The 27,636-nt window shown below is 35.1% G+C and overlaps 1 protein-coding gene across 2 annotated transcripts in view; it reads left to right on the forward strand.

The window, feature by feature from the left end:
* The first annotated feature begins 1,135 nt into the window (after positions 1 to 1,135).
* Lrrtm4 (leucine rich repeat transmembrane neuronal 4) overlaps positions 1,136 to 27,636 on the forward strand; it is a 720,662-nt gene continuing 694,161 nt past the window's right edge. Inside the window, exons 1-3 of one of the 2 annotated variants that reach the window (XM_034511214.2) lie at positions 1,136 to 1,450; positions 1,875 to 1,957; positions 3,844 to 5,390. In XM_034511214.2, coding sequence (XP_034367105.1) covers positions 1,954 to 1,957; positions 3,844 to 5,390 — 1,551 coding nt within the window. In that variant the 5' untranslated portion in view covers positions 1,136 to 1,450; positions 1,875 to 1,953. The remainder of the gene's footprint in view (positions 1,451 to 1,874; positions 1,958 to 3,843; positions 5,391 to 27,636) is intronic. The other variant, XM_034511212.2, reaches the window with a different exon arrangement.

Here is a 27,636-nt window from a genome sequence, read left to right on the forward strand (position 1 = left end):
ATAATTGTAAAATAACTAAAACTGGGGAACCCAGATATGTGGGTAAGGGATGAGAGAGATATCTCAGTGGTTAAGATCATAGACTCCTCTTGCAGAGCACCCAGTTTCTATTTCCAGAACCCTTGCAGAGACTGTCCATTTCTGCAGTTCCACTGGATCTCATGCCCTCTTCTGGCTTCTGTAGGCCCCAGGTACACACATGATGCAGAAACATAGATACAGGCAAAATACTCATGTACATGAAATGATTTAAGTGTAGGTAATATATTATTATCATTTTGCAGTGTCCCATACATGTTCAATGAGGAGTATAAATTTTTGAAAAATTACCCACCTCAGATATTTTATGATTTCATAGGTCTTAATTTCAGGATAGCCTGCAAATTTTAGAGAAGTGTCAGGATAATATAGGGATGGAATGCTCTTGTTCCTTTCAGGGTGGCTGTGCACAACAAAACAGATAATTTTGCATCAGAAAAAGTTCATTGCAAAAGTGAATGAGTTTTAAGGGAAGTGACTGAAATAAATGAAACTGACAAGCTTTAACTCAGAAATTGTCTGACATTCAGTCTGACACTTGGTCAAATACTATAGCTAAGAAAGCAGTTGGCTAAATATATAAACTCCTATAACGTCATTTTATAAATCGTTTGATAAACTTACAAAGTACCAGACAGAATAAGTGTTACTGACAAAGGCTGAGAATGGAGAGATAAGAGTTAAAATTTTCACGATTAACTATCTTTAAAAACCAGGCATAGCATGCTTGCTCTCGAATGGCATGGCATCCTTAAGTGGTTATCTTTTAAAAATGTAAATAAAGACAAACCAACAACAATCATAAGTACAATAAAAATTATTCCTGCCATTAAAAATGAGGCAGTATCATCTATGGTGCCCAGCAAATCATTTTAAACAAAAAGCAACTTTCAAAACCTACTGATGACAGACATTTGGAGGGAGAGAGACCTAGGAAGTTGCTCACAGCTGCTGCAGCTGTGAAGCATAAACCTAGCCATAAACCTTTTATAATTTATACTACTGGGGGAGGGGAGTGATCCTGTGCCTTTAATTTCCCTTTCTGAGCAGAGAAGGCTGCACAGCCCTGACAAGCTCACTTGTTCCTGTCTTTAATGTGCAATCTGTTTTCTCCAGCGGAGGGCACTCAGTGTATCACAAACTCAGCATTAGCACCAACCAGCTCTGAGCACCGTCAGTCTCTGGAAAGCCTTCTGAATTAGACAAGGGCTGCCTCTCAGCACAGCTACAAAACACTTTCAACCTGACCAGCTAAATGGATAAACCTAGCCTGCATAGCTTTTAAACTGGGGTCTCGCACAGCACAGCACAGCACAGCACAGGCGGCCTGCTTGCTTCAACAGCTGAAAAATCCTGAGGATGAATTGCTTTATCTGGGAATGGCAAAAGCCCGCACAATAAGGAATGCCAGGTATTCTGAGGATTTTCCTTTCCTTTTCTTTTCTTTTCTTTTTTTTTTTACCCCTTCTTCTCTCCGCCCCCCTTCTCTTATTTTTTTTTTTCCCACAGAGAAGTTGGTTACCTCCGAGATGAGCTGTAGCTCTTTTCACAGATTGCCAATTTACTGCTAATGTGTCCCTAGTGAATTATACAATGGTCCTCAGAGCCTAGAGGCCCTCCCCCCTCCAGCACTTTCCCCCCCCCCCAGCAGCTTCCTCTTCCCTGCCCCTTCATCCCACCCCGTGCTGATTTTTTTTTTTTTTAAGTATACGTATATCTATATTATTTTGTGTGTGTGTGTGTCTGCCTGTCCTCTCCGGGGAAGTTTACATGGGGCTACTGGCTCACATGCGGGCTCAGAATGGTTTGAATGACAGCTGCACTGTGTCATGAAGGTGGTGGTGATTTCTACAGGAGAGACCAAATAAGAAGAAAGCTGAGAGAGGGGGGCAGACGTTTTTTGGATGACAAAGGATGGGTAAGCGAACTTTTGTTGTTTTCTTCTCAGCAAAGCCGATCCTAACCCCGCATCCTCAGCTGGGCATCAGCTGCTAAAAGACCAGGAAACAGACACAAAGCGGAAACCTCTACTTTACCCGTTGTCTCACTAGAGTTGCTATTATATTTTTAGATCCTTTTCTTTTGGCAGTGTTTTTTTTTTTTTTTTTCTTTTCTTTTTTTTTTAAATCTATAAATGCATAACGCGGACTTAAACACACGCTGGAGGGATAGCTTTAAGACTGTCTCTAGCGTCTGCGTACCCACAGCTTGGGAACAGAGCATAAAATAAATACCGTGTTTGCTTCTATTTCCTGATAATCTGAGCCACGCTTGTGTTCGGGTTGCTGTCAAGAAGATTGTTAACACTTGGCTGTGTGGGTGCCGGGGTGGGGTCCCTACTTTATCAGAGGTGGCACTGGAGGCTTGTTTGATCTTGGAAGCTGCATCCTGAACACAGCCTCCAAATTTCCAGTAGTCATTTGCCAGTTTTGTTTTTTTCAAGTGTGACTGGCTTTTTTTTTTTCCCCCCCCTCCCTCTTTCTCCTGTCTGGGAGAGCTGGGTTGTATTTCAATGAGTCTGAAGCTCACAAGAAAACAGAGTGCAAGATCTAGTTAAATTGAAAACTAAATAAGTAGATAAATAATAAGAGAAAAAAGAAAAGGGACAACTCTGAGACAGAGAGAGAGAGAGAGAGAGAGAGAGAGAGAGAGAGAGAGAGAGAATTTTTAGACTAGGATTTTATCTCTTAGTTAAAAAGATGACTAAAAAGAAATTACAGCCTGCAGTAGTCACTCTCTCTGTCTGTCCCTCTCCTTCCGGCTAAGATATAATATGCCTACTGTTGAAGGAGGAGAGGAGTCCCCTCTCACCCAATGTCTTGAAAATGCGGCATAAATGCTAATAGATTGCAACTTTGCAGGCTTTCTGAAGTTAATGGAGGCAGGGGAGAGATGGAAAAGCTGTCAGTGAGAGACTTCAGTAGGTCAGGATGGTGAGGAGGTTGATAGCAGGCTTCCTTCCATATCTCTCAAATTTGCAAGGGCAACTATATAGGGATAAAAACAGCAATGTACCTAATAACGTGATTAGTTTATATTCTGCATATTTTGTATACAAACTTGATCTGTTAGCTAGGGCTGGGGGTGTCTGTGGTATGGGTAATCATGTATCTTAGCTCATGTATTCCTGGACAAGGGGCCAAAGTACACAATAATTTATGTTTCTTAACCAACCGAGAGCCCCTCACACTGTTATGAACCATGTACTGTGGGCTGTCTGTGTGTATTCCCATGCCAGTTTTCAGGGCTCAGGGATTGCAGCCCTTGTATGCAGTCAGTATGTAATTTAGGCAGAACAAACTTGGCTTACTTTGACAGCATCCCGGAAGCTCTTTTGCTAAATCACAGCCTGTTTGCTCAACTAGGAAAAGGGTGCCGGAATCAGGTTTCCTAAGTCATGGTTCTGACCTTACCAAAAGATGCAGTATACTTCTATTCAGTGCTATGGGTCGATACAGTGACATCCAAATGTTATTGTTATTCAAATGCCAGCATTCAATAAAAAGTAATGTCCTGAGCTTGTCAGGGCTGGGATAGAATAGCACTCTTGAAACTCAGAGAGGTTTTTCACAGTTCTACAGTTCTAGGATATTATGAAGACTGAGGAGGACAGAATGAGGTCTGAGGTCTAAGCACAAAGCGTGGGGCACTAAAGGAAGTAAGATTTTTAATTGTTAAAATGTGTTCTTAAATGTCCTATCTGGTTCTTAAATTAAGACAGGATACCCCTGATCTGGGTGAGCCAGTGGTGCTGTATGACTTCTGTTTGACAAGTGTGCATCTGTGTTCTCTTTGCTATTGTAGGTTTCCGTCTAATCACGCAGCTGAAAGGCATGAGTGTGTTTCTGGTGCTATTTCCCACCCTGCTGCTGGTTATGCTGACGGGGGCTCAGAGAGCTTGCCCAAAGAATTGCAGATGCGATGGCAAGATTGTATACTGCGAGTCTCACGCCTTCGCAGACATCCCTGAGAACATTTCTGGAGGGTCACAAGGTTTATCCTTAAGGTTCAACAGCATTCAGAAACTCAAATCCAATCAGTTTGCCGGCCTTAACCAGCTTATATGGCTTTATCTTGACCATAATTACATTAGCTCAGTGGATGAAGATGCCTTTCAAGGGATCCGCAGACTGAAAGAATTAATTCTAAGCTCCAACAAAATTACCTATCTGCACAATAAAACATTTCACCCAGTCCCCAATCTCCGAAACCTGGATCTCTCCTACAACAAACTTCAGACCTTACAATCTGAGCAGTTTAAAGGCCTCCGGAAACTCATCATTTTGCACTTGCGATCTAATTCCCTAAAGACCGTGCCCATAAGGGTTTTTCAAGACTGCCGGAACCTTGACTTTCTGGATTTGGGTTACAATCGTCTCAGAAGCTTATCCCGAAACGCATTTGCTGGTCTTCTGAAGTTGAAAGAGCTCCATCTGGAGCATAATCAGTTTTCAAAGATCAACTTTGCTCATTTTCCTCGTCTCTTCAACCTGCGATCCATTTACCTGCAATGGAACAGGATCCGCTCTGTCAGTCAAGGCCTAACATGGACCTGGAGTTCCTTGCACACCTTGGATTTATCAGGGAATGACATCCAAGCAATCGAGCCTGGCACATTTAAATGCCTCCCCAATTTGCAAAAATTAAATTTGGATTCCAACAAGCTCACCAATGTCTCCCAGGAGACTGTCAATGCGTGGATATCCTTAATATCCATCACCTTGTCCGGAAACATGTGGGAATGTAGTCGGAGCATCTGTCCTCTATTCTACTGGCTGAAGAATTTCAAAGGGAATAAAGAAAGTACCATGATATGTGCGGGGCCTAAGCACATACAAGGTGAGAAAGTTAGCGATGCTGTGGAGACTTACAACATCTGCTCTGATGTCCAGGTTGTCAACACAGAAAGATCACACCTGGCGCCTCAAACTCCCCAGAAGCCCCCGTTCATCCCCAAACCTACCATCTTCAAACCAGATTCCATTCCAGCCACCCTGGAGGCAGTGAGTCCATCCCCGGGCTTTCAAATTCCAGGTACGGATCATGAGTATGAGCATGTGTCCTTTCACAAAATCATCGCAGGGAGCGTGGCTCTGTTCCTCTCGGTGGCCATGATTCTCCTGGTGATCTATGTGTCTTGGAAACGGTACCCAGCCAGCATGAAACAACTCCAACAGCACTCACTTATGAAGAGGAGACGGAAAAAGGCGAGGGAGTCGGAGAGACAAATGAATTCCCCTTTACAGGAATACTACGTGGACTACAAGCCGACGAACTCTGAGACCATGGATATATCGGTTAATGGATCTGGTCCCTGCACATATACCATCTCTGGCTCCAGGGAGTGTGAGGTATGAACCGTGATCCTCCTAAAACCATTTCCACTGCGGGGAAGGAGAGGTAAATGTTTGAGGCTCTAGTGGTGTGTCTAATCACTAGAAAGATTAACGACCCTTTTGCTTTGGGGTTTTGCTCAGTGTGAAAGGTTACTTAATTAAATTGCAACCACCAGGAAACTGACTACTTTAAAAAAAAAAAATGGTTGAAACTTGAAAGAAAATCATTCAAGGATGGGATTAAGTTGTAATAAAATACTATGTTAAAACACTTGCTTTTTTTTTTCCAGTTTTTTTTTTTGTTGTTTTATTTTTGTTGTTATTTTGCTTTGTTTTGTTTTTCTAAAATAGTTTGTATAGAGAGGTTGGACTTAGAAACATGAATTCTCATAAACAAAACAACTCTGAAATTTATGTCTGGTTCTTGGTGATTGACTTTTGTAATGGGGTGAAGAGGAAAGAGCCAGCTTAATTTAAAATCCAACAACTTAACCAAAATTATAGGAGGTAGTGACGATTTAAACCAAAGAGCATTTGACCCAAGGTTTGACTTATTTTGCTGTTAAGTTGTAGTTTGAATTAAAGCATGCAACCAGGAAGTCACAGCCATGTCACATGTGTCTCGCTCATTATTATACCAGCAGAGAGAACATCTAAGGCCTACTGTAGAGTTGTATAGAACTGCCTTATACTTCTAAGGATGTTTTCTCTCTACTCTATTTGCTTTTTTTTTTGTTTTGAATTACTAGGACATGGATCACTTTCCAAAGGTTTCTTAAGTGCTGGCTATTTTTGTTATATTAAAAGGAAACTGAATTTCCATATTTTGCCTGTTCCTCTGGTAACTAACAGAAAGCCAACTTCTAGTGGACGACTTGGCAGTAACATAATGATAGGCATGACAGAGACTGCTTGACATCTCTGTTGTCATCATCAAAAGAAATGACAGAAACTCTTATTAAATTGACACAAAACTAAGTGATGCATATATTTATGAATAAAAGGTGTAACTTTGGTTGGGGGCTTTTTTATTTGCATAGAATTCTCTAAGGGATGTCTGAATTTCACGTTGAATTATTTTCATTTATATGAGAATAAGTTTGGTCCACTTTCTGAGTATTTCATTTAAAAGGTCACGAGAACATATTGCATCAATAGAGCAGTGTTCACCCACTTCCATTCTCTGATTGAATTATACTGGATGTATGTTGTTCTTTCATTGGTAAAATACTATGTAACAGCCAACTGTAAGGTTTTGTTGCCAGCATACTTCGGCTAATAACAGGTTGTTCTTCAACTGACTCTTTTAGTATCTGATATTAGACGGTATTTTCAAAAGTGAGTTTTAATGAGTATTTTAAGATGGTGCTCCTTCTAATGCCACTTACAACAGTTAGGAAACATAATTTGTTCTTATGGCAACATATACCAAGTTTTCCACAGACCTAAATACATACGTTAATGGCAATGTTTTCAGATGCTGCAGTGAAACTGAAATAATCTCAAACTTAGTACAGTTTGGACTTTTTGAACTGTTCTTTGCTGAGTTTGTTTTCTCTTTCTTGCTCTCTTTTTTTCTTGTTTGTGTACTATTGAAAATAAAAGACATAATCCCAAATAATAATCCCCCCCAAAGAAACCTGTATAAGTGATTGCCCTTAAAATTTAAAGAGAATAAAAACTTTCTATGAAAGTCTAACAAGGCTTGATGTTTTTCTTGCAAGCCCACTTTGATACAGTAGAGGTGAGTGTACACAATGCAATTGCATCTTATTATATTCTGGATCTTTCTTATATCTGTGATTCTCTGAAAGGCTGGTACCATGAAAGCTAATGGAAAATCCAGGTCTATTCATTTTTCTTTGAAATAGAATGGTGATTTGAGATTTACTAAGAATGAAGAAAGACTTTGAAAAAAGACCTAAAAAAAAAAAAAAAGTGTCCTAAAATTTTCCATTGTTCTTAAATTACAGGCATTTTTTTCAGACATCATAGACATTATTGTGGTGAGAAATGAAGGTTGATTTATTTCCTAAAAATATAATTGAAAGCACAGAATACCACATATGCAGAGCAAAGAACTATGTAGCTACGTGTAGCTATGAAACTGAACTGGCAGAATTGATTATTGAGGCATTAATCAACAAATAGCTTATAAAATGCTGTAATGATGCTCTTGAGACAATTGCCAGCTATTGGGGAGGATCAAACTCTTTTTGTCCTAGAACTTGGAAAATGGTTGACTATATGCATTTCACAACATTGGCTTCATTGGCCAAGGCATAAAACTTAAGAAGTTAAACTTTTAAAAAACATCTCCTTATTCAGAAACTTAAGTACATTCCCAAATAATAGAGCCATCAATCCTACTTTGCCTAAAATATTCAGATATTGGTATAATAGTTGGATTTATAAAAATTAGCAAAAGAAAATTCTGAGGATGAATTAGAAAGGTTCTCAACTTCTTGTCTTTGTCACAAAACATTCCGCTATTGAGAAACTGCCCTTTAAAGAAAGATTCTATCTGAAACAGGGCCAGGAAAGGAGGCATGTATTTTCCCAAATTGATATTCTAAAAGTTTCTATAATCTGTCTTTGCTCACAGCAATGCTTACATAAATCATAACATCAGTAGCATAGACTAAACAACTACAAATACATTCATAGCATAATTTTATGATTTAAAAAAATATTAAACTCTCTCAAATAAAGCTGTAAGTTTTCCACTGGAACATGTTGCAGTGATTGCTAAGTTTCTAAGACAATGCCTTGAAAAAGAAACTAGTCAATGGAATTTTCTTTGTACTAATTGACTCATTTAGTTGTCGCTAACTAAAGATAGTGGAGATTTCCATTTTGTCTGTTTACTACTAATGTGAAACTGTAATCCCCTCTCATTAGGATGGGAAGTCTCTCATTAGCAGCCACTCAGAGATCACATCATCTTCAAATTCAGTACATTTCCTTGTGTGTTTTGCAAGGGAAAGTTTTGAACAATTCATATGCAAATATCAGACTAATAAATTGGGAGATAATATTTTAATAGCATAGGCAGTATTTCCATTATCTATAAAAGTAGAATTTAGTAGTTACTTATGAATGACTGATTAACAGAACAAATATGAGAAACATAAACATATTGGTCACCACACTGAGTCAATCATTTAATTTGCCTGTCCTTAGAAGGACTAAGCAGAATGAACTCTGAGCTAATGGATTCATCTAAAACTTGGGACGATTTTTATAAACAACTGCAATTCTTCATTTTCCAAACAGCTTTTGAAATGTTACACACTTCTTTTTATTAGTCATATCGCAGGAATGATGCCTGCATATACATTTCACCATTAGGTTTTGTAAAGAACAAACTTTTGAATATCTAGTTTTTCCAAGATTTGCATCCTCAACTGACAAAAATAAAGATATTTACAAAATTAGCCTATGTGAATATAGGAAAAAGAAATAATTTCTAGTTTGTCCTTCACTTTTTAAAGCAATACCCTGGAAGCATGAGTCTGTGAAAAGAGTCTGCAATATTCTTCATTCAAAGTGCTGAAAATGCAAAGTCTCTAAAGTTTGTTTTGAAACATCTATTTCACAATGCTAACAGTGCTGCCGCTAAGAAAAATATCAATATGATAAATCAGCTGTATATTTTCTACATTTTTGATATTTCAATGATATACTTTAAAATAAGTGTGTAGTTTAGACAGTTCTAGTCTTTTATGGCTATGTAGAAAGGTGGTATATGCTGAGGCTATTGCTTTGTATCAAAATAATTGAAGGTACTAGGTCAAGATCAAACTAATGACTTGAGAAGTAGTATTTTCTTCTTTTGAGACCATAGAAGTTGGTATTTTGTGGGTTGCTGAATGGATTTCCTAAGGCTGGATGTTTTTAATAAATATTGAAAGAAGATTTTTAGGTGAGCTGGGTCCAGGGTCATTGTCTTATTATCCACTTACTAAAAGAGTTATAGAAAATACAACTATATTCTGATAAATTAAACATCACAATGAGTTGTTATCATTGAAGCTATATCTTGTATACTCATATACAAAATCTTTATGTGTATGTGTTTAATGTAAGAGTTTGTACATGTATGCATCAGTATATTCATGTGTCTCCTTATAGATATACACACATTTGCACAAGGCAGAGGTATTGGGAGAGAAAAAAAGAAAATATAGTTTACAACAGTGGTAATGACTATTTTCAATAATAATGAAAATAATGTGGTGTTAGGATTCGTTAGTAATACATTTTCAAGGTAAACATATAATCTAGTTTTTTATAAAAAAAATTTAGTGTAGTCAGGTTCGAACCTTTATGATATAATGGGCATTGAAGTATGATGAGGGTTTAGTCATTTCCTTTTATGTTGATCATCACTAATGTTGTATTCAACTAGCATAGTATCTCCCACATCAAAGCAATCTTCAAAACTAGTAAACATCGTAAAATCTCTGCAGTTGTGTACAAAATTAAGTCAAAAACGATCAGACATGGAGGAAAAACTGAGCTAGTTTTAATCCTTCATCAACGATAAAAGAAAAAAAAAGTATACTGACTTATTAAAAATTGTCTACTCAGGTGAGTGGCCATATAATGCCCCCTTTTGGAAGAAAACACCGTATCCCACACATTGGCATGATGAACATCCAAGGATGCAGGCATGCATACCTCTGCTTGTAACTTACGTTCTGCCAAGTAGCTACTTATTTTGAAAGCACTTAAAAGTATGAATGTCTCTTTTAAAATATCGATTGTCTGATTTGATCCAATTAAAATCTCTTTGTGAACAGTGTTTTCATTAGAACTTGGAATTGGTACTTGTGAAGAGTGACAGCTGCCAACAAGGTCTGACATGAGAAAATCAGGAAAGATTTCTTTTTAACTGACTGAAATGGTTCAGTTCTTTTCTGGGCTTTGCTGGAAATAGTATCTGAAGAGATGGTTCGAGGCATGGGGTGTGCCCTAAGAGTCCAGTCTGAGAAGTCCAAGGGCTTAAGAATGTGTAGATTTGATTTAACTCAATGACTTACATAATCCCATTATTTTTCTTCTGGCTGCCTTTTCTATATTGGATAAAGGACGTAATCTCTATCTTCAAATTTGCCTTCATAGACAGCAATGTGCTTCAGAGGGCGATCAGCACCATCAGCACTGGTGACTCATCCGACTGCTCGTTTCTATAGAGTTTTGTGTCAGTAAATCGAGGGGAATGTGGAACCTTGTCTGCTACCAAGCGCTGGGGATTATGAAACATTAGTATGTCTTTTGGTTAGAGAAACATGTGAAGTAAGGTTGAATCCCTTTTAAAAATTTAACTTCCTTCTGCAGTACTAGAAGTAGCATTGTTCATCCAGTCAGTTTGGTAAAATCTCAATACTCTTAAAAGGGAGAGAAATTCTGAGGCTATTTTTCTCATGCTTTCTATAAGCCATCGAAACATTAAGTCAGGGTTGAGGAAGGCTGAGAAAAATAAAGTATTTCCTGTGGTATCAAAATCATTGGTTTTCAAATGAGTAACTGCTACGTTTCTGCAAAGCCACCTTTAAAATCCTGTTAAATAGTTTAAAATAATGTTTCACTGCCCAGAAATGAAGTCTAAGTAAATTTAACAGTTGAGATGTTTTTACCCCTTTGAAGAAAAACATTTAGTTGTATCCTATACATCAGGATTTTTATTTTTTTTTTTAACATTTTATTACACACACACACACACACACACACACACACTTATATCTCAATGATAAACAGGTAGGTGCAGTTCAGATAATAATTTTCAAGAATTGCTTCTCTCCTTCCACCATGTGGGATCAAGAAATCAAGCACAAGTTTTCAGACTTGGTGGCAAGTGCTCTTATCCACCGAGTATCTATCTCCTTGGCCCTGTTGCAATATTTGTCACGCTATGATTTGGAAGTAAAGTAAGAGTGAAGCTGATAAATTTTTTAAAAATTTGTGGAAATAGGATAAATATAAAATCTTATTATTTTTTGTTTGTTTGTTTTGGTTTTTTTGTTTGTTTGTTTGTTTTTTTTGAGACAGGATTTCTCTGTATAGCCCTGGCTCTCCTAGAACTCACTCTGTAGACCCAGCTGGCCTGGAACTCAGAAATCTGCCTGCCTCTGCCTCCCAAGTGCTGGGACTAAAGGTGTGCGCCACCACCACCGGATATAAAATCTATCTAGACATGTATTATCGAAAAATGATAAAGATTCCTTACTTAAAAAAACATTGAAAACAAACTCTAAGTAATGAATCTTACACCACATAACTCAGTAATTTTGCTTTGTAGCATTATTTTTATACATGGTAATATTTTAGTGGTATATAAATGATATTCTTCCATATAAACATCAATATCATTATGAAATACTCTCCTTAATTATCTATATATACTTAAGCTTAAGCCTACATATTGTTTTATACATGTTGCTAAAACAATAGTATATATGCATATATGTATATATTATAATAATGCAGACATTTTTTAATATATATACCTAGTTTCTTGCTAATTTGCTTAGTTTATGTGATCTGTCTCCACAACCAATACTGCACTAATGTATTAAATGGAATTTTAAGTTATAGGCGTACCTCTGTTTGCTGCTTTCCATTCCTGCACTTAGTCTAAAATTTGAAAAATACTTACTACCACCTCTTAGACTTTGATTCAGTTTTCTTTCTTTTCTCATTTCTCAGATGTCAGGGCAAGTGGCAAAAATGTAATCATTAATCCTGGACACACAGGGCACCTTATAAATTTTTATCTTATTTTCCTTTAAACATTGTTCAATCACTCTAATCCTATGTAAAGAGAATGGAACTATAGTTTTTAAATCTTTACATAAACTTATAATACTCATTTCTATGTAATAATCAAATGTTTGGGATCTTCCAGTCTCACCGAATTAAAGGATAGAAAGTGTTTTCATTCAAACTAGGTTTAATATAAACTAATTTTTTAACAGTTATTTCCTAAAATCCTCAGAGAAATACATATTTCAAAATATAAATATAGCGACTTGTACTTTATTTTCACTGAGGGGATTTTGACGTTTAAAGCTCAATTGTGTCCACATTACTTATGTCATAGCAACAATTAGCATTATTCAGGGAAAACAACTGCCCCCAACTCATTTGCACTGTCTACTTTCATTTAGAAGAGTAAGAATTTTGCTTACTTGCCTGATTTTTAAAATGTACGTGAGTAGATGACTCAAATTGAAATAAAAATATATTATAATTTTATTTTCTTTTAAATTTTTTATTGGACATTTTCTTTATTTACATTTTAAATGTTATCCGCTTTCCCCCTCCCCCCAGAAACCTCCTATCCCATCTCCCCTTCCCTGCTTCTATGAGGGTGTTCCTCCACCCACCCACTCCTGCCTCCCCTCCCTCGAATTCCCCTACACTGGGGGACCAAGCCTTCACAGGACCAAGGGCTTCCCACTGATGTCCTAAAAGGCCATCCTCAGCTACATATGCGGCTGAAGCCATGGGTCTCTCCATGTGTACTCCTTGGTTGGTAGTTTAGTCCCTGGGAGCTCTAGGGTATCTGGTTGATCCTGTTCACTGACCACTCCCACCTACCCATTCCCACAATCCTTCCCCCCAACTCCCTCCCCTTCTACTCTGATAATCAGGTCTCCACCCACCCCCCACCACCCCCTACCCCTGATATCCTCCCACCCTGGCACATCAAATCTAGAAAGATAGTTATTTCCTCTTCCACTGAGGCCAGGCAAGGCAGCCCAGCTAGAGGAACACCACTCTCTTCCTTCCCAAATCAGCATTACAGCAACATGTTTGAAGTGTTGAAAAAAAATGTTAAATGTTGACCTTTTGCATTTCTTACTGATTTAACAAGTGTTTTAAATGTGTATTCATAAAACTCAAATTTTCATTTTATCACACCCTAAATTTAATTGCAATGATGCCACTAATAAGCAGTTTGATCTTTGCAGTTTGACATCAACAATTGACAGTGATTTACAAAAGACTTAAGCAAAAGGAAATAGAAATCAATGCTTCCACATCTTCTACTTTGTGGCCACAAGAGAAGAAAAATTGATATTTCTTTCTGTGTTTATAGATCTGTAGAAGAAAGAGCAGAAAGGTCAGCTATGGACTGTTTTAGGTTGATGGCTACCCACAGCATGGACCAGTATTGCACTGGTCCAGTGGTTAGATCAAAGGGTGAAAAGAGGTCTCAGATTTGAAACTGACTCCCTTTGCTTTACCAAGATTGGACAAGTAAATATGTAACTGACCTTTCCATGATATAATTTTTCTATCTATTGAACTGGGATAATAACTTTCCAAGTAACTGGCTGACATGATTAATGAGGCACTGTTTGAAAACTCTCTGCACTCCTTCACTGTAAATATAAATGATTATTAAGTAGAAGCCTTGATGTCTTCTGAAAAAATGCAAAATCCAATATGGCTGCATGATTTTTCTTTGTTATTATTAGTTATAATGATGCCAGTAATGCACATGACTTAGAAACAAGTATTCTGCTTATGTTTTTTCTAAACTGGATAATAACCCTGACTTTTCTGTTCTCTGTTTGAGCTGTAATTTAGTTTGGGCACAGTAATATTTAATAATACCTTAAGACTATAAAACATTCTATTGGCTAAGACTTTTATTTGTTTTGCTAAGAAAGCAATATTTATGATTATTGTCACTGTCCTAAAAATAACTGTGTTAGAAACACAATTTATAAATTCTCAATCTCACCAACTGTACCTCTCCATTCTTTATCTTGAAAAGCAAAAGTCCTTCTAATTCCCCCAAATATTCATATTCCAAAAAATGGAATTTTCACCAAAATATAGGAGATTGCTTGTGGTTCAAAACCTTACTAATTTCAAGAAGATAATGATAATTCTGTAGTGCATGTCTGTGTGATCTCAGTATGACTATAGTTGATTTGACTTATAATGCCTTCTCTGACACATACATGTAATGATTTAGTGAAATGTGCATATCCATGCATGTGGAAAGAGAAATAAACTACTGAGAACTGTTTCCTAAAGAAAATATGCATCCAGATAACTGTCAGTCATGTGATTACAAATTATGGTGGCTTTCTTTTTAAAAAGGGAACATAATACTGTAAGGTTATCCTTATAAAAGCAGTCCTTTGGTGGCTGAAACACTGACAATGTAGAGCATGGCTCTCTATGTATCTATGTGACTATCCACCCTATATCCAACTCTATAAATGATACATATATATGTCACATTTCATGCTTCATGTGAATATTTATGTCTATTGACTATAATCCAAGTTCTTACTTTTACTGAAATATCTACATTACATCATTATTAATTTTCTCCCCATCCATATATTATATTGTAAAGTAAAATAACAATCTATGCTTTTCACAAGGACTACTTAACAATGAATATTATTAAGCAAGAGAAACACTGGTTAGTGTCCTTAAACACATACATAATTACACAGATACACAGAAACACAAAACTAAAAAAAACTACTTTATGGGCTGAGGAAGCTCAGTTGGTTGAGTGCTCATCTAGTGTGTCCAAAGCCTTGGGTTCAGTCATCCTAAGAAACATACAAGGCAGGTTTGATGGTATATTCCAGAGATGGAGGTAGGAAGGCAGGTGTTCGATGTCTTCTGTTGCTATTTGTGAATTTGAGCCTGAGAACATGAGATCTTGCTAGGGAAGAAGAAAGGAAAAAAGGAAAAAAGGAGAGAAGGAAGGAAGGAGAGAAGGAAGGAAGGAGAGAAGGAAGGAAGGAAGGAAGGAAGGAAGGAAGGAAGGAAGGAAGGAAGAGAGAGAGGGAAGGAGGGAGGGAGGGAGGGAGGGAGGGAGGGAGGGAGGGGAGAAAGGGGGAAGAAAAAGAAGAATGGGGAATCTCTTGGTAAATAGATATGAGCTCTTGAATCCTCATTCAGGAGATCACTATGATCCTGTATCCTAGGTGTCCAGGAATTACCATCATTTCTGAGATGTTATCCAAGAGTAACCAACAGTCTTTTCCTTACCATTTCTCAACAGGGTAACCTAAGTAAGTTGTGGTGGATCCCTTTGGAACATTCTGGGGAATAAACACAGTTAAATAATAGAAATTTTTGGGAAGGTAGCAAAGTTCTTCTTCACATGGTTCTGAGTTTTAGGTGGGTCACTAAACTGGTTCAAACCTGGGAATTGATTGTACAAATTCGATTCTCTTTAAGTGGTTTCAATTAGACTTTCACTCCTCTATTTATGCAAACTATTTAGAAGTCAGCCTACACTGTTCTTTTGAGGGACTCCATGACCCTCTAGGTGATCCCTTTTAGTCAGGCTCTCTGAGTATTTTGATATCCTATCATTGTAGTAACACTGTGATCCTGTCTAAGGTGATGGAGTGATGTCCTCAGGCTTGTGCCTCCCATGATCCTTTGCTCCTATTGTACTTACAGGTCACAGTTGGTTCGTATTGTGAATTCTTATTTTAATTTAATTTTATTTTTTTTTTACTTATTAACTTTACATTCGGATCACTGCTCCCTCCCTGTCAACGCTTTCCACACTCTTTCCCCCTTCCTCCTCCACTTCTCTTCTGAGCATGTGGGGTCCCTTGGGCATTCCTATACCCTGGTACTTAAGGCTACAAGGATAGGCGCACCCTCCTCCACTGAGGCCAGACACAGTAGCCCAGCTAGAACATATCCCACATATAGGTAACAGCTTTTGTGATAGCCCCACTCTAAACACACATGAAGACCAAGCTACACTTCTGCTATATATGTGCGGAGAGGCTGAGGTCCAGTTCATGTATGTTCTTTGGTTGTTGGTTCAATCTCTGAGATACCACAGGAACCAGTTTAGTTGACTCAGTGTGTGGGTCTTCCTGTAGAGTTCCTATCCCTTTTGGGCCTGCAATCTTTCCTCCTATTCTCCCATTAAGAGTTCCCCTGCCGTAAAATTCTCATCCACAGAGAATAGCTACATAGGATTATTTAGTGCAACCTTATCTTCCTAGTCTCATTCTCTCCTGTCCACCCTGAAGCATAGACTTTGCTACTAAGCATTTGAATTTATTTTTTTTCTTTTAAACTTTTTGTAAAAACTGAAGCATACTTAGATCCCAAATTTGAAACTTGAAAGGCAATGGGATATAAAATTTACACATTTTACCAGTCAAATTACCCTTGACAGCCTGTCCACAAACAGTACCTTTTTCTCAAATGATAATAGTGTAAGAATCAATTTAAGTCAATATTCCATTATGTTTTCCTTCATTTTGAGCATAGCATGTTCCTCAGGAATTTTTGTATTATCAGTCACCAAATAAAAAATAGGCTAGGATTATTAGAAAAGAAAGAAAATATCTATTTATATTGTCATTGGAATTTCCTCTGAAATTTTATTGAAACACATGTGTAATCAATCATATGAGCAAATATTCCATATATATATATATATATATATATATATATATATCAAACTAAACAATCAGTGGGTTTATATGTATACTTCTATGTCTGATACATGTATCTAAGAATCTAAAAAATATACTTCTTTAGAATAACTTAGTTTTTCTTTTTTCTATCATATCTTTAATAAATGTGATTTTAGAAGTATTTTGAAGTGTTTAAAGATAAAATTACTAATAAATTAAGCAAAGCTATTAAAATTTTAACGCAGAGAGAAAACCATTGGGGGAATTCAGAAGTTTACTTCTAAAATATCATCTAACATATCATACCACAGTGTATGAGTTTAGATGTGAGTCAAAAACATTACAAACCTGATACTGAAATCTAAGTGGTTAAAGAACCAAAATGGACACTTTAAAATCCTCATTTTATTCTAGCCAGATATTTAGATATTAGGTTAGAACAAAAAAGTAATTTCAGGCAGGAATGTAAATCTTAATCTAGGACAAAGAATTAGGATTCAGGTATGAAAATGACTTTGGGCTAGGACAGGGAAGTAGGCCCAGATATTTTGGTCATCCTGATAAGCCCTTAGAAACAGTGATCATGGAAGTGATCACAGGACTTTGTTTATTGCTTGTTTTTTGACTATTTGTATTTATTGTCTTGCTTGTCCCTTGTCTAATAACATCTATTTTATAGCTAGTTCCTCAACCTAGAACTGACCTTAATACTTGCTTGTAATTAAAATGGTATAAAAGGAGGTTGAAAAAATAAAAAAGAAATAAATAAAAAAGAAAAATTCTCATTTTGGAATAAATAGGAATATTTATTAATTATGTTTTATTTTATAATTTCCTTAAACAATTCTTTTTGTTAAACAATTATGTAGTTCTAAAATTAATCAATAGCTCTGTTTTATAATTAAAACATTAATGTACAGAATCTGAAAATTAAACATAAAGAAGATGGGCCTACTTGCACATGTCTTTCAGCCAAGTACCTGATTGGGGTGGGGCAGAAGCAGAAATATCTCTGTGAATTCTCTGTCCAAATTAAAAAAAAAATAAAAATAATAAAAGGAAGATGGGCCTAGTAGCGCATGCCTTTAAGCCAAGTACTTGGTCATGATGTGATAGAAACAGAAATAATCTCTGTGAATTAATTCATCATCATCATCATTATAATTATAATATAATAATCCAAGACAGATTTAAAACTAAAGAACTTATTAACTTTATATCATCCTTTATGATTTGTGTCTCTATTACCTGCATTCCATTCTTCCATTTCACTTAATAACCACGCTTCTTGTTCTTTTTTCTGCATGTTAGGCTATAATACATGTACATGTTTATACATATGATTATTGGATACTGGTCACAGCTACATAATCAATACGCTCCTCATGTATGTGGATCTTAGAAGAATAGCATGACCCCAAAGAAAAAAGTATAATACAATTTACCTTATTTATTCAAGCTAGTTAAAAATATACATCGCCTTTTATGTGACCACATGACTCAGAAGAATTCCAACATTTCTAAAAGCACACAAACTTAAATAATTGTTTTTTTTTTTCCCTGCAGTCTGAGAGCTTTGTTTTCCTTACTGCTTAATGTGTCAGGTTTTGTTTTTGTTTTATTTATTGATAGAGGGTCTGACCACTGATTCTCCTTTTTCTGCTCCCAAATATTCAAATTCCAGCTGTTCATCACCAACTCTGGTTTGTTTTTCTGCATCTAATATAATAGATTTATTTGTTTATTTAATTATGTATACATATATATGTATATGTGTATATATACATATGTACATATATACATGTATACATATACATACACACATACACACACACACATATATATATGTGTGTATATATATATATATATATATATATATATATATATATATATATATTTGCAGCATATCAGAACAGCTATCAAGTGTAACTTTGACAGCAGGTTTTGAGGGATTTTTGTTTTTGTTTTTTTTGGTAGCAGTTCCTGTCATAGATATAGTAGGGATTTGTTAGGTTTTGATCAGTTTGTCTACATGTTCAGCTTTATATTTCAACCTCTAAAACTCTTGAAAACTTCCATTTACTGCTATATAGCCTACTTTTATTCTAAGCCCATTTACTGCCATATAGTCTACATTTATTAAACAAAAAATATTTTATCTATTTCAGCATGTAGTAATAATGAATGACATGCTGTTTCTCAGTAATGGAAAAAACATGTTTTTTTTAGCCAAACTCTTGTTATAACAATTATAGAAACATTTTTAAAACACAAATTTATAAATATGAATACCAAATGCAAGGAATAATTTTAACATTTCAGTTTTTCATTTTCCAGGAAAGTTCATACATATTTTAGGTATATATTTATAAATTATAGATATTATTTCTCTTGCAAATAATTTGAATTTCTACAGTAAAATTATTTTTTCATACAATTCTTTTTCAGATTAACACTCATTGAGATTTATTGGAAGTCTTCATTTCTCCTTTTATTTGTGTGTTTGCATGTGTGTGTGTGAATTTGTGTGTCTGTGGGTTTGTGTGTGTGTCTTTGTCTATATATATGTTTGTGTTCCACAGCACCTGTGTGGAGTTCAAAGGAAAAGGACAATTGTTAAAATAGGTTCTCTCCTTCTACCATGTGGGTCCCTGGGACAGAACTCAGGTTGCCAGACTTCACAACCAACATTACTACCCTACTCACCAAGCCATCTCATCACTCTCCATTACTGTTTTAATAAAGGGCTCCATAGGAATTTCTCAATCAATGACCTGTATTTAGTCATTTGTTATTTTATCTTTGAAATGGTTAAAATAGTAAGAAATGAATTTTCTTTGAAATGTGCAAACTATCCACACAAATTTGTCACTGCAGGGCCCTTTTTTAATTTGTTGAGAAAATGTTACATTTTAAAAATTATCAGTTTGAATTTTTTGTTCTTCCTTGAATCAGAATTTTGAATTATAGTTTCCTAGAATATTATTCATGCCTTTGAAAATGCAGAGTGTACAACAATCTGTTTGAATTATTATTGCTCTTTCTTAGACTTCTGTCATTATGTATTTGTCATGTGCTCTCTAAGGGTGACTGTGTTATTAACTCCTTTAATCTTTACATTTATAATTCGGAATAAAGCTGTTGGACCATTAGATATATTTCTGTCTTTAAGGTAATATGTTCCTTTAGTCATGGTTTTGTATAGTTTTATGAATTGATTCTTGTCATAATTGCTAATGGTTTTCCCATTTATAGATTTATAAAATAAACTTGAGGGTGTTTATATTCTAATTAATAATAACTAATGTGTTTATATTCTAATTAGTAATAACTAATAAAAATAATAAAATTAGTATTTTATTATTTTTATTAGTTATTACTCTCTTTCATATAAAGTCAAATGGTTTCAACTAAATTGGGGTCAACAATCTAATCCTACTAGCACAATGTAGTCAATTATTAGAACTATGAACCCTGTGACTTCTGTGGCTATGTCACCAACTTAGCATGTAAAAAAATAGACACTTTGCAAAGAACATAGACATCTGTTGACCAAGAGAGATAATTTATAGACTAGACGTGACTCATAATCTATCATTTGCAAACACGAAAGTGCAGGATGCCTATAGATTTTAAAACATACTTGAGTCTTATTGCTAAAATTCAACAGCAAACATTTTTCCTCTAAACTAAAACCTTCTTCTATTTCTTTCTTATCCCATCTCATCCATTTTTACAGAACTATCCAAAAAGTTTCTACCTCAGTTTTCTTTCCCCTCAGTCACTCAAATCTTCAGGCCAAGACAATCTGTGAACATAGCCTGCCAATCATCAAAGCCCTTATGTTTAAGCTTACCACTGTCTTTGTTGTCACTAGTTTGATAACTTTCAATTCTGTGCCTCACTTTAATATTTCAGCATTATTAAATTCTATGCCTTCACTTTCTCTTTCCAATGCTTTCCTTTTTTGGACTGTTCAATATAAGGCTCTTTCTCCCTACATCATTTTGTAAGCTCAAATATTTTCTACCTGAGTAAAATAGTATGCTTTCCTTATAAAATAATCATCAAACTGTCTCATAGGCCATTAAATCCCTCCCATCTTTCTCCCTTCATTTTTTACACATCAGAACAATTTTAATTTATTTACTGAGTATAAACAAGGTGTTTCCGTTATTTCCCATATAATGTGAACACATGTGCCAGCTTTTAACTTGTTCTATGAATTCTAAAATCAACATTTTTTCTTAATCTCTAGTTAGCTGTTTATTTTTTTTCAAATGTTATTCTTTCCAAATTTAAGTTTTGAATGAAGGAATTTATCACAGAAAGTTAGATTCACAAAGACCACACTTGAAACTATCAAAATTCTTATTGATTTCTACCCTCTAATAGTCTCTCAAATTCATCATGCACTTCTTCCATCGCCATTATCATGTTCTTTCTCTCCTTTGTCTCAGGTCAACCGTTCTATTGCATTTTCTTCCTAAGCTTCACACAATGAATCTTGAAAACAGAGAGGTGGCATTAGATTTCTTCTGTTATATATAAAGTACTTTCCTGGAATCCCACGCTCATAGAATGAGAGCTTAAACTCTCACATAACCCACAGAATACTGAATAATCAACACTCTCATTCCTTTGCCCCTTCTTTCAGGATTTTCCCCCAAGAAATCCTCTTCTGGGCTTCCTTCATTATCTCTGGATGTTTGTTTTTTTTTTCTTCTTTCCACAGCTTCTGTAAACTGAGTTGTAGGATCCTATTCAACTACTCCTAATTAACTTTCATTCTCCTTAAAGTCCTCATAGGGTCTAGATAATACATACTCAGGATGAGACAATGGCTTCTTGAATATCTCCCATTCTTACCTGAGTGAATTCGCCCATTGAAAAACAGCATGGCATCTCTAAAGCCAGCAAATTATACCTTGTCATTATTCAGTAGGAGCTTAAAATTCTAACTCAGAGAGGTAAATGATCATACCTTCAAATTTTGCTTCTTACCACATTTTAAAATATAGATTCTCTTTGAACAAAATTTTACAATATTTGTCTTGAAAGATTATGATATTTAGTTCACTAAGGGTTAAACATTTACCCTAGATTTCATTGACTTTTGTTGTGGCTCTTTTAACACACACACACACACACACCTTTACAAACTTTGTATTAGCATTTTCTAGAGTAACATTGAGCATTTACATAAACTAAATGTTAGTGTATAATACTATTAATACTATTTTATTGTACTAAGATCAAAATTACTTTTGTTCATTATTTGGAATAAACAAATTTAGGGATAATCTTTAAACTTGTGTCTTAATATGTTCAATGATTTACAATGTATAGTAGGTCACATTTCATCTCATTTCATCATTTTAAGTTCTTATTTGAAAGTAATCTGTTTTAGTTATGAGCAAATGTATCTCCTGCTCTTTTTATATTTGCCACAATGATCACCAATGGCACACATAATTTCTTCTGTTTGTATGAGCTGTGTATTTTCTAATTACTGTATTACATATTCCTTTTCATTGCTTGTTCATAATTTTACTGAGTAGACTGTACAATGTTTCATTAATCTCTTAGCCTTTATAAGTACTTGAATTGTTTATCTCAGAAAATAACATTTGTGTTTTATTATAGTGAATGCCATTTTGATTGTATAATCACAATTTTATTTTGTTAAAAGTTATCCTAAAATTTATTTTACCAGATTGTTTTATATGGAAGTGCTCTCTAGAAAATATTAAATAAATATTCATCTTACTTTTATTTAGAAGGTTCATGATGGGATTCGTGAAATCATTATTTTGCCCTGTAATTCATTAACTGAAGTCAGATTGCATTGTCAAACATTTCCTGTAGTTCTCCAAACTCTTTTTCCACGTAGTTATGGTTCGGATGTTTTGTTGCCAGCATGTTAAGTATGTACATATGTGCATATGTTAACATTTTATGTATATACTAATATTTTATGCATATATTTAAATGCTATGTTTATGGATTTTATATATATATATACAATATACATATATATGTATATTGCCATATATGCAACTATTTATAGGAAAGCAATTACTTTTATATTATACTTTTTACTTTGCTGTGGTTTTTCCCTGATGATAGTCAATATAGTGGATACAATTAGATTCACTTTTCTTATTTGAAAATTTTAGCTATTTTAATGTAATCTCTGCACTGAGTTATAAAATGACAAACTATGACACACATTGGTGTGAGATTTAGTTCCACCATGATAGTCATCAAATCCTCTGGATACAATCTAGAAAAACTATGCTAGAAATAAATCATTGTGTATACCCCATTGTGTACTAACGTGGATAATTTCTCTGAGTATGTGAATAAATAGTTTTTCTTTACAAATAATATTACACTAGTTTTACTGATTTCAATCCTACTTATCTATATGCATTAAGATTTAGTTCGTATAGCATGCTTCACCCTTTCCCCAACAGAAAATAAAGATGTACCTTGTTTCTAATGTATGAAAATGGTTTTCTATCTGCAAGGGAGGATGTAAAATTACTTAAATGTATGAACTGTAGAAGTATGAAGCCAATAATAATTCACCTTTGATAGTGTTTATTAAACTTTTCTTTTTTAGAACAATGGAGACTGAAATACTACATTTGAAATTTTATGCCTATCTTTTACATGATAAGATATTTATGTGAATTATTCATGAATAAAGTATGCATTAAATCTACAGTGTTATATACAGGGAAAAATTAAAAACATATTGGCAAATTTTCTATTTTTCTATCTTTAATACAATCCAAAGTTTATATTTTAATATTATCTGTATTTTTTGTTTTATAATCTGCTTTCTGTATATTTGTACAGTTATATTTTATGATATTCTCATTGCAGCCATAAACACAATACACCAAATATTAATTCCAATTGTTCCACAAATTATTTTATTTGGCTTAATGAACAATGAATTTCTTACTTTGTTTATTGTTTACTAACCCATTTCATCACTAGATTCACATCGAGTTTTTAAAACTTCATTGAACAAAGTGTTGAAATCATGTTGATTAATTCCAAGCCCTGAGATTATCATCAGCATCCCCTCGAAACTCCATGGTAATTCTGAGGAGGAAAAACATTATGTGAATAATTTAGTGTGAGAACATAGAACATTCACAATGATGAAAATACTTAAATCTAACAGCAAGCCTCTTTTGTAGGAAGAGGAAGCAATTAGATCTGATGATAATTCCCAATTGAAGGTGTTCTTAAGTGTTTCGAACCGGGGAAGAAAAATATCATTTTCTTCCATATTTTCTTGCATTGGGCTTCTTTTTGTTATTTTCATATATGAGATGATATGAAAAGAAACATTAAAATACCATGTGAGTTTAACATACATTATTAGGGAAGTCCACTTTTTAAATTTGACCACAGCTTGTCATCTAAGGTAGATAAACACCCATGCATTGGCATGTGAGTAATTAAGTATCATAAATGGTGCCTACAGCAGTAATTGCCTATAAATTAGAATTGTTATATTATCTCTGGAAACCTGAAGCTTGCAGAATGTTTAGAAAACATTATTTTTCTTTCCATTGCACTGGACAAGGATAATAGCTTTTACCAGAGAGCTTCAGTTGTCACTTGGTAGTATTAACTGACTTAGGATTAAAGTGGAAGAATGCAGCTTTAGTCACTCACATGCTGCCCACTCTAGTTTACCACCAGAGTGCTGTGATAAAAAAAAATAGTGACAGAACCAGACAGTTGCTGAAGGTTCTTTTAAATTCTTTGTTCCTATGTCACTTTTAACTGTGCATTCCAGAGATAAAAGTAGCATCTGGCATAGCTGGGAAGGCTCAGATAAGTGTATAGAAAACCGGGACCACAAACATGTTCTTTTAGGAATGTTAGGAAGATGTCAGCCTTCCTTCCACATACTCTAAAATAATACATCTAGTAAAGGGTTTCTTAGCCTCAACATCTTTGATAGCTCAGTCTAGATAAGTGACGATAGTAGGTGTAATTTTTAAGACACCTCCCTAGTCTCCCTCCACAATGCCCACACCAATTTCTACACTTCTATAATGGTGATTATCAGTGCTTTCCCCTCTTGCAGGATGTCTCCCATAGACACTCTCAAATGAGGACCTTTGTAATACCTAGACTTTGTTTTAGCAGAAGCTAGAAGACTGAGTGCAGTTAAAAAGGGATTACTACCCAGCCATGACCCCTGAGTTAGAAAATATACCTAAGGATAGAGGTATAAACCATAGACAGATTGACAGCTACTTAGTTTTTCATATTTTATTATTTTATTTATTTACATTTCAAATGTTATCCCCCTTCCCAGTTTACCCTCCACAAGCCCCTCTATCCCCTCCTGCCTCCCTCTGCCTCTATGAGAGTGCTCTCCCACCCACCCATCCACTCCTGTGTCAGCGCCCTAGTGTTTCCCTACCTTGCTTGTGCCATCAAACTTCCACAAGTAGATTCAGATCCACTTTAAAAAAATGGCGATTTGTGTGTGGGGGTATTTTTGTTTGTTTGTTTGTTTGTTTATCCATTTACTCTAATTTTTTTAGCTTTTTATCGATCCTTTGTGAGTTTCACATCATGCAACTCAGCCCCACGCATCTCTCTGTCCCCTCATATCCACTTCCAGCCCTTGTAACTTCCGCTCCCCCCACACCAAAACAACAACAGCAAAGAACAGAAAACCCATACTGTATGTGCAAGCATTTTTTAAAAGTGGCATCAAGATTTTAATTAAAGTCCTTGGAGAGAGATTACTTTACAGTTAAGAACACTTGTTGACGTAGAGGAGGACCTTGATTTGGTTCCCAGAACTCATACAGAGTGACTCACAACCTCTTCTTCTGTCAACTTTAGGGGATGTTGTCCTTCTGTCCTTCATGAGCACTGCACTCATGAAAAAAACCCACACACATATACATAATTAAAAATTGAAAATTATTTTAAGAGAGAATTAGAGTATATAATTAATATACCTCAATACTAGGACAGTTTTTTTTTTTATTTTAAAACAATGCTATTTATATTGTAGAGAGAAATGAAAATAAAATGGTTTGCTAAATCAGTAGTGGTATTGTGGGCTCAGAGAACACTCTGTAAGGTATGATGTTAGATAACTACATGATAAAATGGCACAACTTCCTGTGGGATTTGTGATAGTTGAGTTTGTGAAACTAAGGGGCCCTAACTATCCCTTAGCATTTGTACTACCCAGATGTCTGTGAGTTTTGGTCTCTGCTTTTGCTCATTTGCCTAATATAGCATAGAAAGGTGCAGAAACCTACAAACACTCTTACATTCAGTTCTGTTAGGTGTTTTCCAATGGAAAGCAAGTACTGAGCCATAAAGCAGTAAATAGTCTCAAACACATGAGAAGAGACTTGCAGAAGGAAACTCTCCTCCAGGAAAAAAAATGTGGTATCTAGCACAGACACTTCCATAATTTTCTTCACTCTCTAAGAAGACAGTTTTTCAGAGGATATGCTCTATTGGAGGAAGCAATTTTCACGGATGGTAGAATTTCCCCCTATTATATGAGGAAGATACGGTTTAAGTCCTGATGAAAGATTTCTTCCAATTGAATTTGAGGCTCACAGGTAATGAAAACTGAACAAATTTGAACAAATGCCATAGAGTGACATGGAGAGGACGAAATTAAAAAAAAAGTCATATTTTCTTCTTTCTGTAGAGATTCTTTGAAATCTAAAGGACCAGAGATGAAGCAATTGCCTTCCCACATTTAGCTGTAGAATCATGGGCAGACTGTGTTGCCTATGCCAACTTTATCTATTAAAAATAGTCTCCTATTTCTAAAATAATGATTTCCTTTGTACTCCATGGGGTGATACCAAGATGCCAGGTGGCACAAAACATTATGCAATCTCTGTGTATAGTGAATGCCCTCAGCAGATAGTAGCTATTTCTGTCACATTATTCTGCTTGCAAAGTCTCTTCCCATAGACATCACCTCTTCTTGGTGATGTTTGTTACTGTTACTCATCAAATTACTCCTAGATTAGGATATGTTCTAAGATTATTTAATATGTTTCTATCTAAGATCATATATACAAGCCATTGCATATATACATATCTACCAAACTACATGTTAAATATTCATGTGCATATGTATACATGCCTGTTTGTGCTATATATTCATATATGCATACATGTGTATGTGGCATATTATAATTTATATAATGTTATATATTATAAATGATAAGGCATATATGCATGTACAGAATACTAATGTTTATATATGCTATGTAAAAATAATATATATATAATGTATGCATATATATACATATATATATACACATACATATACACACATTTTGGGACATATGTAGCTATAGAAGTGCATTAAGTCTTAAGATGGTTGTTATGTTGAATTCTTCAAGGTAGTGAAAAACAGGCTATAGAAAGTTGTGGAATAAGAGCCTGACTGTATATTCTAGAATGATCAAGGCCCACCTGGAAAAGAAAAGGTGAAGAGGGTGCATCTATTATAAAAGAACTAAGTCAGTAGCTTAGCTTCAACATGAAGAAGCTAAGATAGAATTTCAAATTAAGGAAAAACTGTACTGAAGAGCAAAGCTGGAATGTATCAGGTAAAGCAGAACCATAAACAGAATTGAGAAATCAGAAGTTGACTCTGAGAAATCAACACAATTGAAAATTTTTCTTCAAATAGATCTTTGACAAAATCATGTCTATAAATCACACATGCCTTGAGAGCTGTGTCGCTGCAGATACTAAACATATTCAGTTCCCAAAAATATCACAAACTT

The sequence above is a fragment of the Arvicanthis niloticus genome, chromosome 9 (assembly GCF_011762505.2).
Source record: "Arvicanthis niloticus isolate mArvNil1 chromosome 9, mArvNil1.pat.X, whole genome shotgun sequence".
NCBI classification, from domain to species: Eukaryota; Metazoa; Chordata; class Mammalia; order Rodentia; family Muridae; genus Arvicanthis; species Arvicanthis niloticus.